This window comes from Agelaius tricolor, unplaced genomic scaffold, assembly GCF_023055355.1.
Source record: "Agelaius tricolor isolate 1412-34295 unplaced genomic scaffold, bAgeTri1.0.p SCAF_40, whole genome shotgun sequence".
Classification (NCBI taxonomy): Eukaryota; Metazoa; Chordata; class Aves; order Passeriformes; family Icteridae; genus Agelaius; species Agelaius tricolor.
The window spans coordinates 301512-314478 of NW_027269300.1; the positions used below are offsets into that span (position 1 = coordinate 301512).

Genomic DNA, 12967 nt, shown 5'->3' on the forward strand with positions numbered 1-12967 from the left:
TGCTTCCTGCAGCCAAGCCAGGCCTTGCTCAGCATTGCAGTTCCCTGCTCAGAGCCTTGGGCTCCCTGCAATCCTGGCCTCAAGGATCTGCTCTCACCAGGCCCTGGGCAGCCTTTGGCCCTCCCTGCCCTCACTGGGGCCCAGCCATGCTCCAAGGCACTTGGAGTTTTGCTGCTGACTCCTTGAGCAGCTTCTTCATCCTTCTCTCCGTTCCTGAGGCTCCTGGACCCAGCCCCAAATCCACCGTGGGGCTGATTAAAATACAGAAAGACCTCAGGACTTCTATGTCTCCCTTCCATTACCTTTGAGTCTCCAGGCCTTGTGCAGTCACTGGAGTCAGTTTGGAGTTCTCTTCAGGAGGGAGATTTCAAAGTGCACCTCATGATTTTTGGTTTTAGACAAGGGAATATTTTTTTACTTTTCATTACAGAGAAGAGGGGATGGAAGCATTCCCCAGGAGATCTTGATGCTGAATGTCTCCTTAGGAGGTCTGGGCAATGAGAAGAATGAGCCCCTTTTGGGCTGAGCATGTTTGGACAAGCTGCTCCTCACCCCCAGCCTTAGCATGTCTGACATTGCCCACCTGGGACTGACATCCCTAAACATAACAAAAATTTAGGCATTTTTCCTTATAAATAAAATTCAATTCATTAATAAAATGATATTTTTATTATTCTGATAGTATTATTCAATTTTAATTACCTAATTTGTATATTTATATTAAAAAATCTATACACTTTTAGCAAGCAAGAAAATTATTGGTCATTGGTTCTAAGTAACACAATTCCCTTCATTAATTCATTAAGCTGTATTGGGTATTTATTTCTTCCTCTTTATGGTAACTAATATTCTTTGTAGACGTTTTGCCATCAATTTTATCATCTTTTTTTCCATATGGTCAAGAGGAGGCACTTTGGGGTCCCTGGAGCCATTTCTGGGGCACATTTGGGGCAGTTTATGGTCTGGGGACGGAATTCAGAGAGAACTTGAGGTTCTGAAGGACACTTGGGGGAGCCGGGTGGGCACTTGGACGGGGCACTCAGGGATTCTGAGGGAGAGTTCGGGGTCCGGGGCAGCACTTGAGGGTCCAGGGAGGCCCTTGGACGTCAGGGAGGGGAATTCGGGGCCCTTCGGGGTCCGGGGGGGCCCTTGGGGGGCTCGAACGGGGCTCTCTGGGGCGCGGGGAGTGATGGGAGTTGTAGGCGCGGGTATCATACGGTTTAACACGGCCGCAGAGCATCACGGGAGTTCGAAACGCAGCTGCAATGGCTCTCAGAGGAGCGCGAGGCATGACGGGAGATGAAGTCCCGGCTGGAATGGCGCTGGACGTGCGCTGCGGAGCATGATGGGAGCTGTAGTCCCGGAAGTGGCTCGAACGCGGCGTTTGGGGGTCCGGAAAGGCACTTGGGGGACACTTTTGCGTCCGAGCCGCGACTTGAGGTTCTCGGCGGGAACGTAAACGGCTCGGGAATCCTTGGGGGGAGCTCGGGGAGCTCTAACCGGGCTCTTTAGGGCGCGGGAACGTCAGGAGTTTTAGGCGCGTCACTGTGTTCTGAGGGGCTCGGGGGCCACGGAGGATGAGGGGAGACGAATTCCCAGAAGTGGCTGTACCGGGCATCTGTGGGGTTGGGAGCACTCAGGGGGTCCGGGGACGCTTTTGTGGGGTCCCAACTGAGCAGTGAGGGGGCACTGAGGGATCCTTTAGGGTCTGGGGGACACTTATGGGACAGATGGGGGCGGATCCCGGGGTTCTGTGGAGCGCGGGGCATGATGGGCGTTGCAGTCCCAGATGCAATGGGGCTGTATCCGGCCGCGGGGCATGATGGGAATTGTAAGCAAAAGGGAAATATGGCGGCTGTCTAGGCACCGCCCCCAGGCCCAGACCTTTGGCGCTGATTGGCTGAAACTGTTGATGGGCGGAAGCCTCGGCAAATGACAGGCGGCGGAGGCGGGAACAGCCTCACCATTCCCTCCCAGTACAGCCCAGTTCATTCCAGTATTACCCCAGTACAACCCCAGTAAAACTCCACTGCCCCTCCAGTCCCTCCCAGTACAGCCCAGTCCCTCCAGTTCCTCCTAGTTTCAAACACAGGGTGCCCCAGTGTCCCCAGTCTTCCCCACAATGTTCCCAGTGTTCCCCAGTATGTCCCAGTCCTCCCCAGTGTTTCCAAGGACAGTTTAATTTCTCACAGTGGCCATGGAAGCCAAACCCAGCAGTGGGGTCAGTGCAGTGCCCTTGGCCACAGCCCCTTGCAGTGGCCCAGTGCAGCTTGGGCTGAGGATCCACCCTCGCAGCTGGCCCAGGGCAGCTCTGCAGTGGCTTTGGTGGCCCCTTGGGCTGGCACAAACCTGAGCAGTGTGTCTGTTTTCAGTGGGGAAACTCAGGAGTTTCAGATTGCTTCAAAAAATAAAAAAAGGGAAAACCCCTCTTAGGCTGGGTGCAGCCAGCTCTCCAAGCACAGCAGGTCCCAGGGGAGTGAGGACAGACAGGATGGGGCTGGGCACTGTGGAGCAAGGTTGTCCACACTGGGTCAGAGAAACTGGCACAGCTTCTGTGAGCAGGCCAGAGCTGCTGAGGAGAGACCCTGGGTCAATCTCAATCACAGAATGCTGCAATCACCTCTGCTCTAAGGAGAAATAAAATAAAATACATCGTTTAAAATAGGAATGTCTGTTTCTGACAAATTCTTTGAAATCTTTCTCCATCACTGGACTAGGAAAACTTTAATGACCCTCTCAGGGCTTTGGTGTTGTTTACATCAGACTCAGTCCCTGAGAGAGTGATCAAAAAACTTCTCAAGAACTTAAATTTAAACTCCAAAGTGTCTTGAAGTTTTAATGGGTCCCACTTGAGGGACACAACTGAGAAAGTGTCCCCAGGTTCCAGTTAGAGCAGAACACTGGAGGCAGTGATGACAGCTGGGGACAAACAAGGCCAAGGTGTCTCTGGTGCTGAGCAAAGCTGGATGTGTTTGAGGAATGCCAAGGGCCAAGGCCTGAGCCCCAGGGCCTGGCCAGGCAGATCCTGTCCCTCCCTCCTTGCTCAGGGCTCTTGCCGGGATGGGCAATGGCATGTGGGGATGTGCAATGCCAAGGGCAGGAGCATGGGGCGGCCCCTGCCAGGCTGCTGAGCAGGGACAAGGAGGCCATGAGGCCCCAGGCCTGCAAGGGTCACTTGTCTCCTGCTCCTGCCTCAGGCCCAGGCCCAGCAGCCATGGCCAAAGTGCTGCCCAAGTTGGCTCTGGCAGGGCTGTCTTGCAGCTGCTGCCCATGCCTGTGCCCTGTGCAGCCCAGGCTGTCCTACGGTGTCCCTGCCCTGCGCCTCTGTCCCTGCAGGCTGTCGGCATCCCCCGGCTGCCCCACCTGGCTGGGCCCTTCCTTTGCTGACAGCTCTGCCTCCTGCCTGCCTCTGCCTGCCCACACAAAGCCTGGGGCTGATACCAAAAGGGTTCATTCCATTTTTACCCTGCCTGGCAACTTTCAGCACAGGAACAAGGCATGCAGGGGCTGCTTTCCCAGCAAGGATGCTTGGAAGAGAAGAAGAAGACATCTGGCTCAAGGGTGCAGGGATAGAGAAAACAAGGAGTGAATCTGGGAACATGGGGTGGGTTTTATGGAAATGGGTAAGTTGTAATTCACATTTAGTGACTGTATATAAGCAACACACTGTTAGAATTACATCTCCGTGTAAGTTTTGGAGTTATCCTACACCAGACCTTAGGCCTGAATAAATGATGCCCTCTTTAATAGCAAATGAGTTTTATGGAGCCTTATTCTGGTATTTCAGAGATTTGGTGACAGCAGGGCCTCACAGAACCGTGGAGTAAGGTGTGGCACTGTGCTATCTCATGGAACAAAGGGTCCATTGTGACACAGCAGAACCCCATTGCTTTGGTTTAGAGCATATTTGGGAGCGAATCTCTAAAGGGGCTCCGGTAGGAAAGTAAATTTAATCGGCTCTTCCCTCCAACCGGTCCGGGAGAAAATACTTTTTTGGAGAAGAGTGGAAGAAAACTGTTTATTAAACAATAAAACTTAAACAATATTGATTAAGAAAACTTTTTGCTGCTCTAAAAGAGATGACAAACTGAGAAAGTCCCTTCCCCGGGTTGCAGCTCAGCTCATTTAGTCTCTGATTAGTCTTTCCGGTGCTGGAAATGCCACGGCCCAGGGCTGGCCTGGTGGGCTACAGGTGCAGCTGCTGGTGCTCTGCTGGGTGTTCAGTTTAGAGCAGGTTTCACGAGGTCTAAAGAAAAGGGAAAAAACTACAGTCCAGGGAACTTCTTTGCTTCAGCTAGCTAAACTAACTAAAGATAAAAAAGAGCTCTGTCTCGCTGTCTGTTTATTTGCAGTCAACACAGTCTAGGAGCAGGAATGTGGAGGAGTGAGAGCAGTGTCTGGAAAAAAAACTGTGCACTTCTTCTCTCCTCTCTTCACTCTTTGCAACAAGTCTTAAAGGTGCAAAACTTATTATTCAGCATAACAGAACGAGATGACTGGGGATAAAAGCATCATTTAGTCAACCCAGGACACCCATGGAACCAAAATCCATTTTGGCACACTGGGGCCACATTGAACCAATGGTCCATTGTGATACTGCAGATCCAAGGAAACCATTGTGACCCTGAGAAACCTCTTGGAACCAAGGAGCCATTGTGACACAACAAGGCCTGGTGGAACCATGGGTCCATTGTGACACTACTGAACCTCACAGAACCAAGGTGACCGTGTTCTACTGCAGAACCTCATGGAACAAAGGGTCCATGGTGACACTGCAGAACCAAGGAGACTGCTGTGGGCAGTGTGAAAGCTCCTGGAACCAGAAGTCCATTGTGACACAGCAAGGCCTCATGGAACCAAGGGTGGGTCCCTTGTTAAACTGTGTGGCCTCATGGAACCATGAGCCATTGTGACACAGCGTGGCCACACGGAGCCAAGGGGCCACTGTGACACTGCGGATCCAAGGAGACCATTGGGACTGAGGAACCCCATGGAACCAGGAGTCCATTGTTCCACTGTGGGACCCTGTGGAACCAAGGGGAGCACAGTGACATTGCGGGGCCTCATGGAGCAATGGAGACTGTTCTGACACTTTGGGACCCACTGGAACCAAGGGGCCATTAAAGCATGGTAGGGCCTGGTGGAATCAAGGGGACTGCAGAGAACACTGTGGGTGTCCATGGGATGAAGGGTCCATTCTGACACCATGGAACCAACCCCCATTGTGACACTCTGGGGCATCATGGAACCAAAGGTCCATTGTGACACGGCAGGGCCTCATGGAACCATGGAGGCCATTTTTACACTTGGAGGCCTTGTGGAACCAGAGGGCCATTGTGGCACTTCAGAGCCTTGTGGAGCCATGGGGACCATAGTGACACTGTGGGGCTCCATGAAACCAATGCTCTGTTGTGACACTGCAAGGCATTATGGGATCATGGAGACCATTGTGACACTGCAAGGCCCCATGGAAGCAAGGAACCATTGTGACACTATGGAGTCTTGGCAGGCCAAGGGGCAGCTGTCACACTGTGTGGCACCAAGGAGTCCATTGTGACACTCCAGGGCCCCATGGAACTAAGGAGCCATGGAACAGTGCAGGACCCCATGGAACCAAAGGTCCATTGGGACATTTTGGGGCCTCATGGGATCCTGGAGTCCATGATGATGCTTGGAGGCCTCGTTGAATCCAGGGGCTCTGCAGGGCCTCATGGAACCAAGGAGACCCTTCTGACATTGTGAGTCCCCATGGAACCAAGGGTCCATTGTGACACCGTGGCACCAAGGAGACCCCTGTGACACTGCAAGGCCTCATGGAAGCAAGGGACCATTGTGACATCTGGAGCCCCATGGAAACAAGGGGCCAGTGTGACACATCTGGGCCTCATGGAACCAAGGATCCAATATGACACCACCACTGTGACACTGCAGGGCCCCATGGATCCAAGGGAACAGGGAGCAGGTCTGGTTGGCTTGGCCTGACTGGCCCAACTGCCCTTGGCATGTTGAGGGTCTCTTCTCATGTACCCCTGAAACCCTGGGGCTCTGGGCTTTCCTTCAAATGGAAAAGAACTGCCCTTCTCATTCATACATCCATGGCTAAAATGGGATTCCCTCTCCAAAATTCCCAATATCCAGGGATTGCTCCCAGACAAAAGCTGCCATTACCAACAAGTCTGGCTGACCTTGTCTTCCTGAGAGCTGAGTCTCACCTGCCTTCAAACACTGGGGTTCTGTGCTTTCCTTCCTATGGAAAAGAACAATCCCTCTGGCACAGGCACCCATGGCCAAAACTGGTACTTGTCCTCCAAAATTCCTACATACAAGGGTTTTTTCTCCTAGACAAGATCTCCCAGTACAGACAGGTCTAGCTGGCCTTGGCTTCTGGTGGTTGCCTCTATTCTGTCCTGAAACACTGGGGCTCTGCCCTTTCCATCCTAAGGGAAAAGAACCATCCTTCTTCTCCAGGTGCTCATGGCTGAAATTGGGATTCCTCCTCCAAAAGTCCTATATCCAGTGATGGCTCCTACACAAAAGCTCCCATTACAGACAGGTCTGGCTGGCCTTGGTCTCTGGTGCCTGCAGTTCATCAGCCCCTGAAGCACTGGGGCTCTGTGCTTTCCTTCCTATGGAAAAGAATCTTCTTATTCCTCCACGGCCAAAATTGCTACTCTTCCTAAAATGTTCACTACATGAAGGGTTTCTCCCAGACAAAACCTGCCAGCTCTGGCTGGTGTTGTGGGCTCTGATGGCCACCTGTCATCTACCCCTGAAATACTGGGGCTCTCTGCCTTCGTTCCAATGGAAATGGAACAGTCTTCTTGTCCCAGGGCTGTGGCCAAATTTGAGATTTGGCCCCTAAATTCCATATATCCAAGGATAGCTCCCAACCAAAAGCTTCCAGGAGAGACAAGTTTGGCTGGCTTGGCCTCCCAAGGGCTGCTTCTCATCTACCATCAAACCCTGGGGCTCTCTGCTTTCCTTCAGATGGAAAAGAAACAGCCTTTTCATCAAGGGACCAGTGGCCAAAACTTGTATTCTACCTCCCAAATTCTGTGTATGCAAGGAATTCTCTCAGGCACAAGCTGCTATTCCATAAAGGTCTGGCTTGCCTTGGCCCTTGGTGGCTGCTGCTCATCTGCCCCTGAAACACTGGGCCTCTGCTTTCCTTCCAATGGAAAAGAATCATTGTTCACATCAAAGTGCCCATGGGCAAATCTGGAATTGGGCCTAAAAAAATCTATCTATCCAAGGATTGCTCCATGGCAAAAGCAGCCAGGACACACAGGTCTGACTAGTCTTGTCCTGAGGTGATTTTCTTAGACTATGAGCAGAATGTTTTCATTTGCCAACACCTTGGAGAGGACCCAGAGATTTCCAATGTGGGGTTTGGACACCACAAGCACATGAGCACAATATAGGGACAAAGCAGCTCTGTACTCAGTGGGGTGGAGAATGAGGACAGCAGAGGAGAGGCCTGGGAGGGATTGAAGGGTGGTTTCAGAGATGGTGGATCCTTTTGACATAGTAGAGAACAGACAGAGAAAGAAAGAATTAATGCAAAGGGCAGATAGGGAGGGCCAGACAGGACCCAAAGAGAAATTAATTTCCCTCTCAGGGCAAGGCTGTGAGGCAACACATCCCCCAGAAGGAGCCTGGGCCAGGGCAAGGCTCTGTGTGGGCAGGCAGAGGCAGGCAGCAGGCAGAGCTGTCAGCAAAGGAAGGGCCCGGCCAGGTGGGGCAGCCGGGGGATGCCGACAGCCTGCAGGGACAGAGGCGCAGGGCAGGGACACCGTAGGACAGCCTGGGCTGCACAGGGCACAGGCATGGGCAGCAGCTGCAAGACAGCCCTGCCAGAGCCAACTTGGGCAGCACTTTGGCCATGGCTGCTGGGCCTGGGCCTGAGGCAGGAGCAGGAGACAAGTGACCCTTGCAGGCCTGGGGCCTCATGGCCTCCTTGTCCCTGCTCAGCAGCCTGGCAGGGGCTGCCCCATGCTCCTGCCCTTGGCATTGCACATCCCCACATGCCAGTGCCCATCCCGGCAGGAGCCCTGAGCAAGGAGGGAGGGACAGGATGTGCCTGGCCAGGCCCTGGGGCTCAGGCCTTGGCCCTTGGCATTCCTCAAACACATCCAGCTTTGCTCAGCACCAGAGACACCTTGGCCTTGTTTGTCCCCAGCTGTCATCACTGCCTCCAGTGCTCTGCTCTAACTGGAACCTGGGGACAATTTCTCAGTAGTGTCCTTCAGTGGGACCTGTTAAAACTTGAAGAAACTTCAGAGTTTCAATTTAATTTTGAGTAGTTGAGAAGTTTTTGACGATACTCTCAGGGACTGAGTCTGATGTAAACAACACCAAATCCCCAAGAGGCTCATTAAAGTCCTTGTGCTGTGTCTGTGCTGCTGAGCTTTAAAGGAACAGCTCTTCCAAGGGCCAGCTCCTCTCCCAGCCCAGCAGGGCTGAGGGCTCTGCCTGCAGGCACTGAGGGGACAGGAGCCAGGCAGAGACAGGCTGAAGGCAATCAGGATTGGGAAGACATTGAGCTGAGACTTCACCTGGGGAAAGATCTTCACAGCCCTGTGCATGGTGAGTTTGTGGGTGCAGGGACGGCTGCAGGGGCTGAAGCTGGGGCTGCAGCCAGGGCTGCCCAGGGCTGTCCTGCAGAGCAGCTCCTGCAGCCCTCAGGGCTCTTGGCCAGCCCAGGGCATGTGCCACCTGCCAGGGGCAGCTCTCAGCCTGCCTGGCAGCTCCCCATGGATGCTGCAGGGGAGAAGTTCCAGGTGCAAGGAGCCACCCCCATCAGGGCAGATTCCTCCTGCTCTGGAGATGGTGCTGCATGGCCAGGGCTGCTCTCAGCTTTCTCCTAAAGGGAAGGGAAAGGGGCTGTCAGCTTTGGCTGTGTCCCTGAGCCTCCTGCACTGTCAGCCTGGGCATCAGCAGATGGGCCTCAGATCTCCCTCAGAAAGTGCCTCCTCAGCCTCCTCTCCCTACACACAGCAGCAGCAGCACCTTGGCTTGCAGCATCTCTGTTTGTCTGGCCTGCCCTTAAGGCCCTGCTGCCAGGGAGATGCCCCTGGGCAGTGCCCTGTGCTGGGAGGGGTCTGCAGGGCAGAGCTGAGCCTCCAGGGCTGGGCTGGGCTCTGGCAGCACTGGCAGGGACAGGGCTTGGATAGAGAGAAACAGCTCCCAGCAGGCACAACTCCAGGCAGCAGAGAGCCAGAGCAACCCTTGATATCCCATCCTGTCCAGCTGCACAGGGAAAGAGAGAAGCATTTGGAGAAAATTATTTTTAACCTGGAGAATTCAAAAAGTCCACTTTTTTTTCAAGAAAGGTTTATGAGTGATCATGCTGAAATAGAGAGAGGAAAAATGAACAAAGGGTACCACTGTGGGACCAGCAGGTCTGACTTCACTGAGGCACCGGGAGCCCTCTTTTCCCTCAGGTCGCCCCAGTATTCAGGCTGAGTGCAATGCTGAAGATAAAGCAGTGACTCAGAAGGAGCAGAAACACAAAATCAAAATAAAGAAATTTAGCAAATTTCCTTCAAAATAAGATAAATAATATTGAGGGGAATCTTAATAAAAGAGCATAGGATGAACTCAAGGAACTCTGTCTCAGCTTGGTAATGTCTTGTTTGAACAGTCCAACAGGAACAGAGTGAAGGAATGTCCAACAGCAGCTCCATCAGGCACTTCCTCCTGCTGGCACTGGCAGACACGCGGCAGCTGCAGCTCCTGCACTTCTGCCTCTTGCTGGGCATCTCCCTGGCTGCCCTCCTGGGCAACGGCCTCATCATCAGCGCCGTAGCCTGCGGCCACCACCTGCACACGCCCATGTTCTTCTTCCTGCTCAACCTGGCCCTCAGCGACCTGGGCTCCATCTGCACCACTGTCCCCAAAGCCATGCACAATTCCCTCTGGGACACCAGGGACATCTCCTACTCAGGATGTGCAGCACAGGTGTTTTTCTTTCTCTTCTTTATGTCAGCAGAGTTTTCCCTCCTGACCATCATGTGCTATGACCGCTACGTGTCCATCTGCAAACCCCTGCACTACGGGACCCTCCTGGGCAGCAGAGCTTGTGCCCACATGGCAGCAGCTGCCTGGGCCAGTGGCTTTCTCAATGCTCTGCTGCACACAGCCAATACATTTTCCCTGCCCCTGTGCCATGGCAATGCCCTGGGCCAATTCTTCTGTGAAATCCCACAGATCCTCAAGCTCTCCTGCTCACACTCCAAACTCAGGGAACTTGCACTTCTTACTATTATTGCCTGTTTAGCTTCTGGATGTTTTGTGTTCATGGTTTTCTCCTATGTGCAGATCTTCAGGGCCGTGCTGAGGATCCCCTCTGAGCAGGGACGGCACAAAGCCTTTTCCACCTGCCTCCCTCACCTGGCTGTGGTCTCCCTGTTCCTCAGCACTGCCATTTTTGCCAACCTGAAGCCCCCCTCCATCTCGTCCCCATCCCTGGATCTGGCAGTGTCAGTTCTGTACTCGGTGGTGCCTCCAGCCCTGAGCCCCCTCATCTACAGCCTGAGGAACCAGGAGCTCAAGGCTGCAATCTGGAGACTGATGAGTAGATGGTTTCACAAATATTAAACCGCTGGCCAATTTCTGCAAGTCAAATGTAAAAAAAAAAAATCCTTGATAGTACTTGTTCATTTTATTTTGGAGCTTCTTTTTTATTGTTTTAGTTTTTAATATTGTCCACAAAGCAAGGTCCTTTTTTCTGCCATTTCTTATTTTGTTTCTCTCCACCTTTACCGTGACCCACTGACTGTGTCAATGAGGAGTTTTGCTCTCAGTGGCTTTAAATGAACTAAAGGATCTCCCAGCAAAGTTTTCACCAGAGACCCCCCTTTAGTTGCCTTCTCTGGAGCTGCAGCAGCAATGTCTGTGTGCAGAGCTGGGGCAGATCAGTGCTGGCCCAGCAGCTGTGCCCAGCAGCAGCAGCAGCAGCACTTGGTGTTGCCAGTGCTGCTGCCGTGGCCCTGCCCCGCTGCCCTGGTGGCCCTGGTGTTGCTGCAGGGCCTGAGTGCTCTCGGGGCCGGGCACAGCCCTGGGGGTGGCAGTGCCGGGGCTGCAGCAGGGACAGGCCATGGGCACTGCTGGGGCAGCGCTGACGCCTCAGCCCAGGGCCTGGGGGCTCCAGGCTCCTTGCCCAGGCTCTCTCAAGAGCACGGCCAGGCCAATGCTCAGCACAGAAAAGCCCCGTGAGCAGCCCCAGGCTGGCCGTGGGCAGGCTGGGGGCAAACAGCATGGCTGGGGCTCTGCAAGGGCCCTGGGGCAGACGGGAAGGAGCAGCAGAGCAGGGGCTGATCCATGCCCAGTGCGCTGCACAGCCCAGGGCAGCGTCCCAGAGCGTCCTCATGCAGCTGCCAACAACATCCCCCCTCTGCAGCCCTGGCCTCTCCCCCAGCTCACACAGGTGCCCCATCCTTGAAGGCACAGACACGGCAGCACTGCCTCAGCAGCCCCTGTTTGCATTGCACACAGCAAGGGGAGCACCCCCATGCTGTTGCTGTGGGGACATGAACCTGAGGGAGCACAAACGCCATCAGCCCCTGGGGCCAGCAAGGGCTGGGGGACACCAGGGAAACCACTCAGCTTTGTCCTGGCCTCTGCACTCAGCCAGAAAGTTTGTTCCCATCAGCTGGGAGTTTCCTGTCCCACTGCAGACGCTGTTGCTCAGAGCCAGGGCTGCCTGGCAGCCACCCCCAAACTGCCCTGAGCATTTCCTTGGCTTCACCTTTGCTTTCTTTCCTCTTCCTGATCCAGATTTCTTCCTATTTCCCATCACTGTTCCCTCCCCTGCAAACAGCCCATCCCTGGTTGCCCTTTCCTCTCTGGCCCCACTCCCCATTGCAGTTCCTGGCTTGGCCCCATGGGAACGTCCCTTGGGCAGCAGGATCATCCTACAAGTGCTGCAGGAATTGTCTGCAGGCTCCTGCAGTGCCTGCTGCTGCTCCCTTGCCAGAGCCACCCCAGGCCAGGGGGGCACATCTGGCTCTGGGGCTCCCTGTTCTGGGCAGTGAGGAGGGGCTGCAGAGGCTCTGCAGGACTGACAGGATGGGCTTTGGGGCTGCCAGGAGAAGCTGAGGGACCTGGGCTGCTGGAGCTGCTGAAGAGGAGGCCCAGGGCTCCTCCTGCACCTGCTCCAAGGGTGGTTCCAGAGAATCACAGAATCAGCAAGGCTGGAAAAGACCTTGGAGATCATCAAGTCCAACCTGAGCCCTGACACCACCGTGTCTCCCTGAGCCTCCTTTTTTCCACAATAAACAACCCCAGCTCCCTCAGCCACTCCTCACAGGACGTGTTCCAGACCCCTCACCAGCCTTGTTGCCCTTCTCTGGACACACTCCAGCCCCTCCATGGCCTTCCTAAATTGGGGGCCCAGAACTGGACACAGCACTCGAGGTGTGTCCTCACCAGTGCTCAGTACAGGGGAAGAATCCCTGCCCTGCTCCTGCTGGCCACACCATTCCTGATCCAGGCCAGGAGCCATTGGCCTTCTTGCCCACCTGGGCACACTGCTGCCTCATGTCCAGCCTGCTGTCCATCAGTGCCCCCAGGTCCCTTTCTGCCTGGCCGCTCTCCAGCCACTCTGTCCCCAGCCTGTAGCGCTGCAGGGGTTGTTGTGGCCAAAGTGCAGGAGCCAGCACTTGGTCTTGTTCAACCTCACCTTGTTGGATTTGGGCCCTGGATCCAGCCTGTTCAGGTCCCTCTGCAGAGCCCTCCTACCCTCCAGCAGATCCACACTCACACCCAGCTTGGTGTCATCTGCAGATTGGCTGATGCTGGACTCAGTCCCCTCATGCAGATCATCAGTGCAGATATTGAAATCCACGCTGGCTGGCTCTGATCCCTGGGCCATCCTGTGGGTGCCCTGTGATGGCACTCAGGGTGATCTGTTCCATAACCTTGCCGGGCACCCAGGTCAGGCTGACAGGCCTGGAGTTCCCCAGCT

The 12967-nt window shown here is 54.4% G+C and overlaps 1 protein-coding gene across 1 annotated transcript; it reads left to right on the top strand.

Annotated features, from left to right (window-relative positions):
- The first annotated feature begins 9666 nt into the window (after nt 1-9666).
- On the top strand, nt 9667-10635 carry LOC139603723 (olfactory receptor 14J1-like). Its single transcript, XM_071454619.1, has one exon. The coding sequence runs from the start codon at nt 9667-9669 to the stop codon at nt 10597-10599; it is 933 nt and encodes a 310-aa protein (XP_071310720.1). The 3' UTR covers nt 10600-10635.
- The last annotated feature ends 2332 nt before the right edge of the window (nt 10636-12967 follow it).

Bases quoted from the DNA above. Each gene is read 5' to 3' on its own strand.
- LOC139603723 (XM_071454619.1), top strand. From the start codon at position 9,667: ATGTCCAACAGCAGCTCCATCAGGCACTTCCTCCTGCTGGCACTGGCA.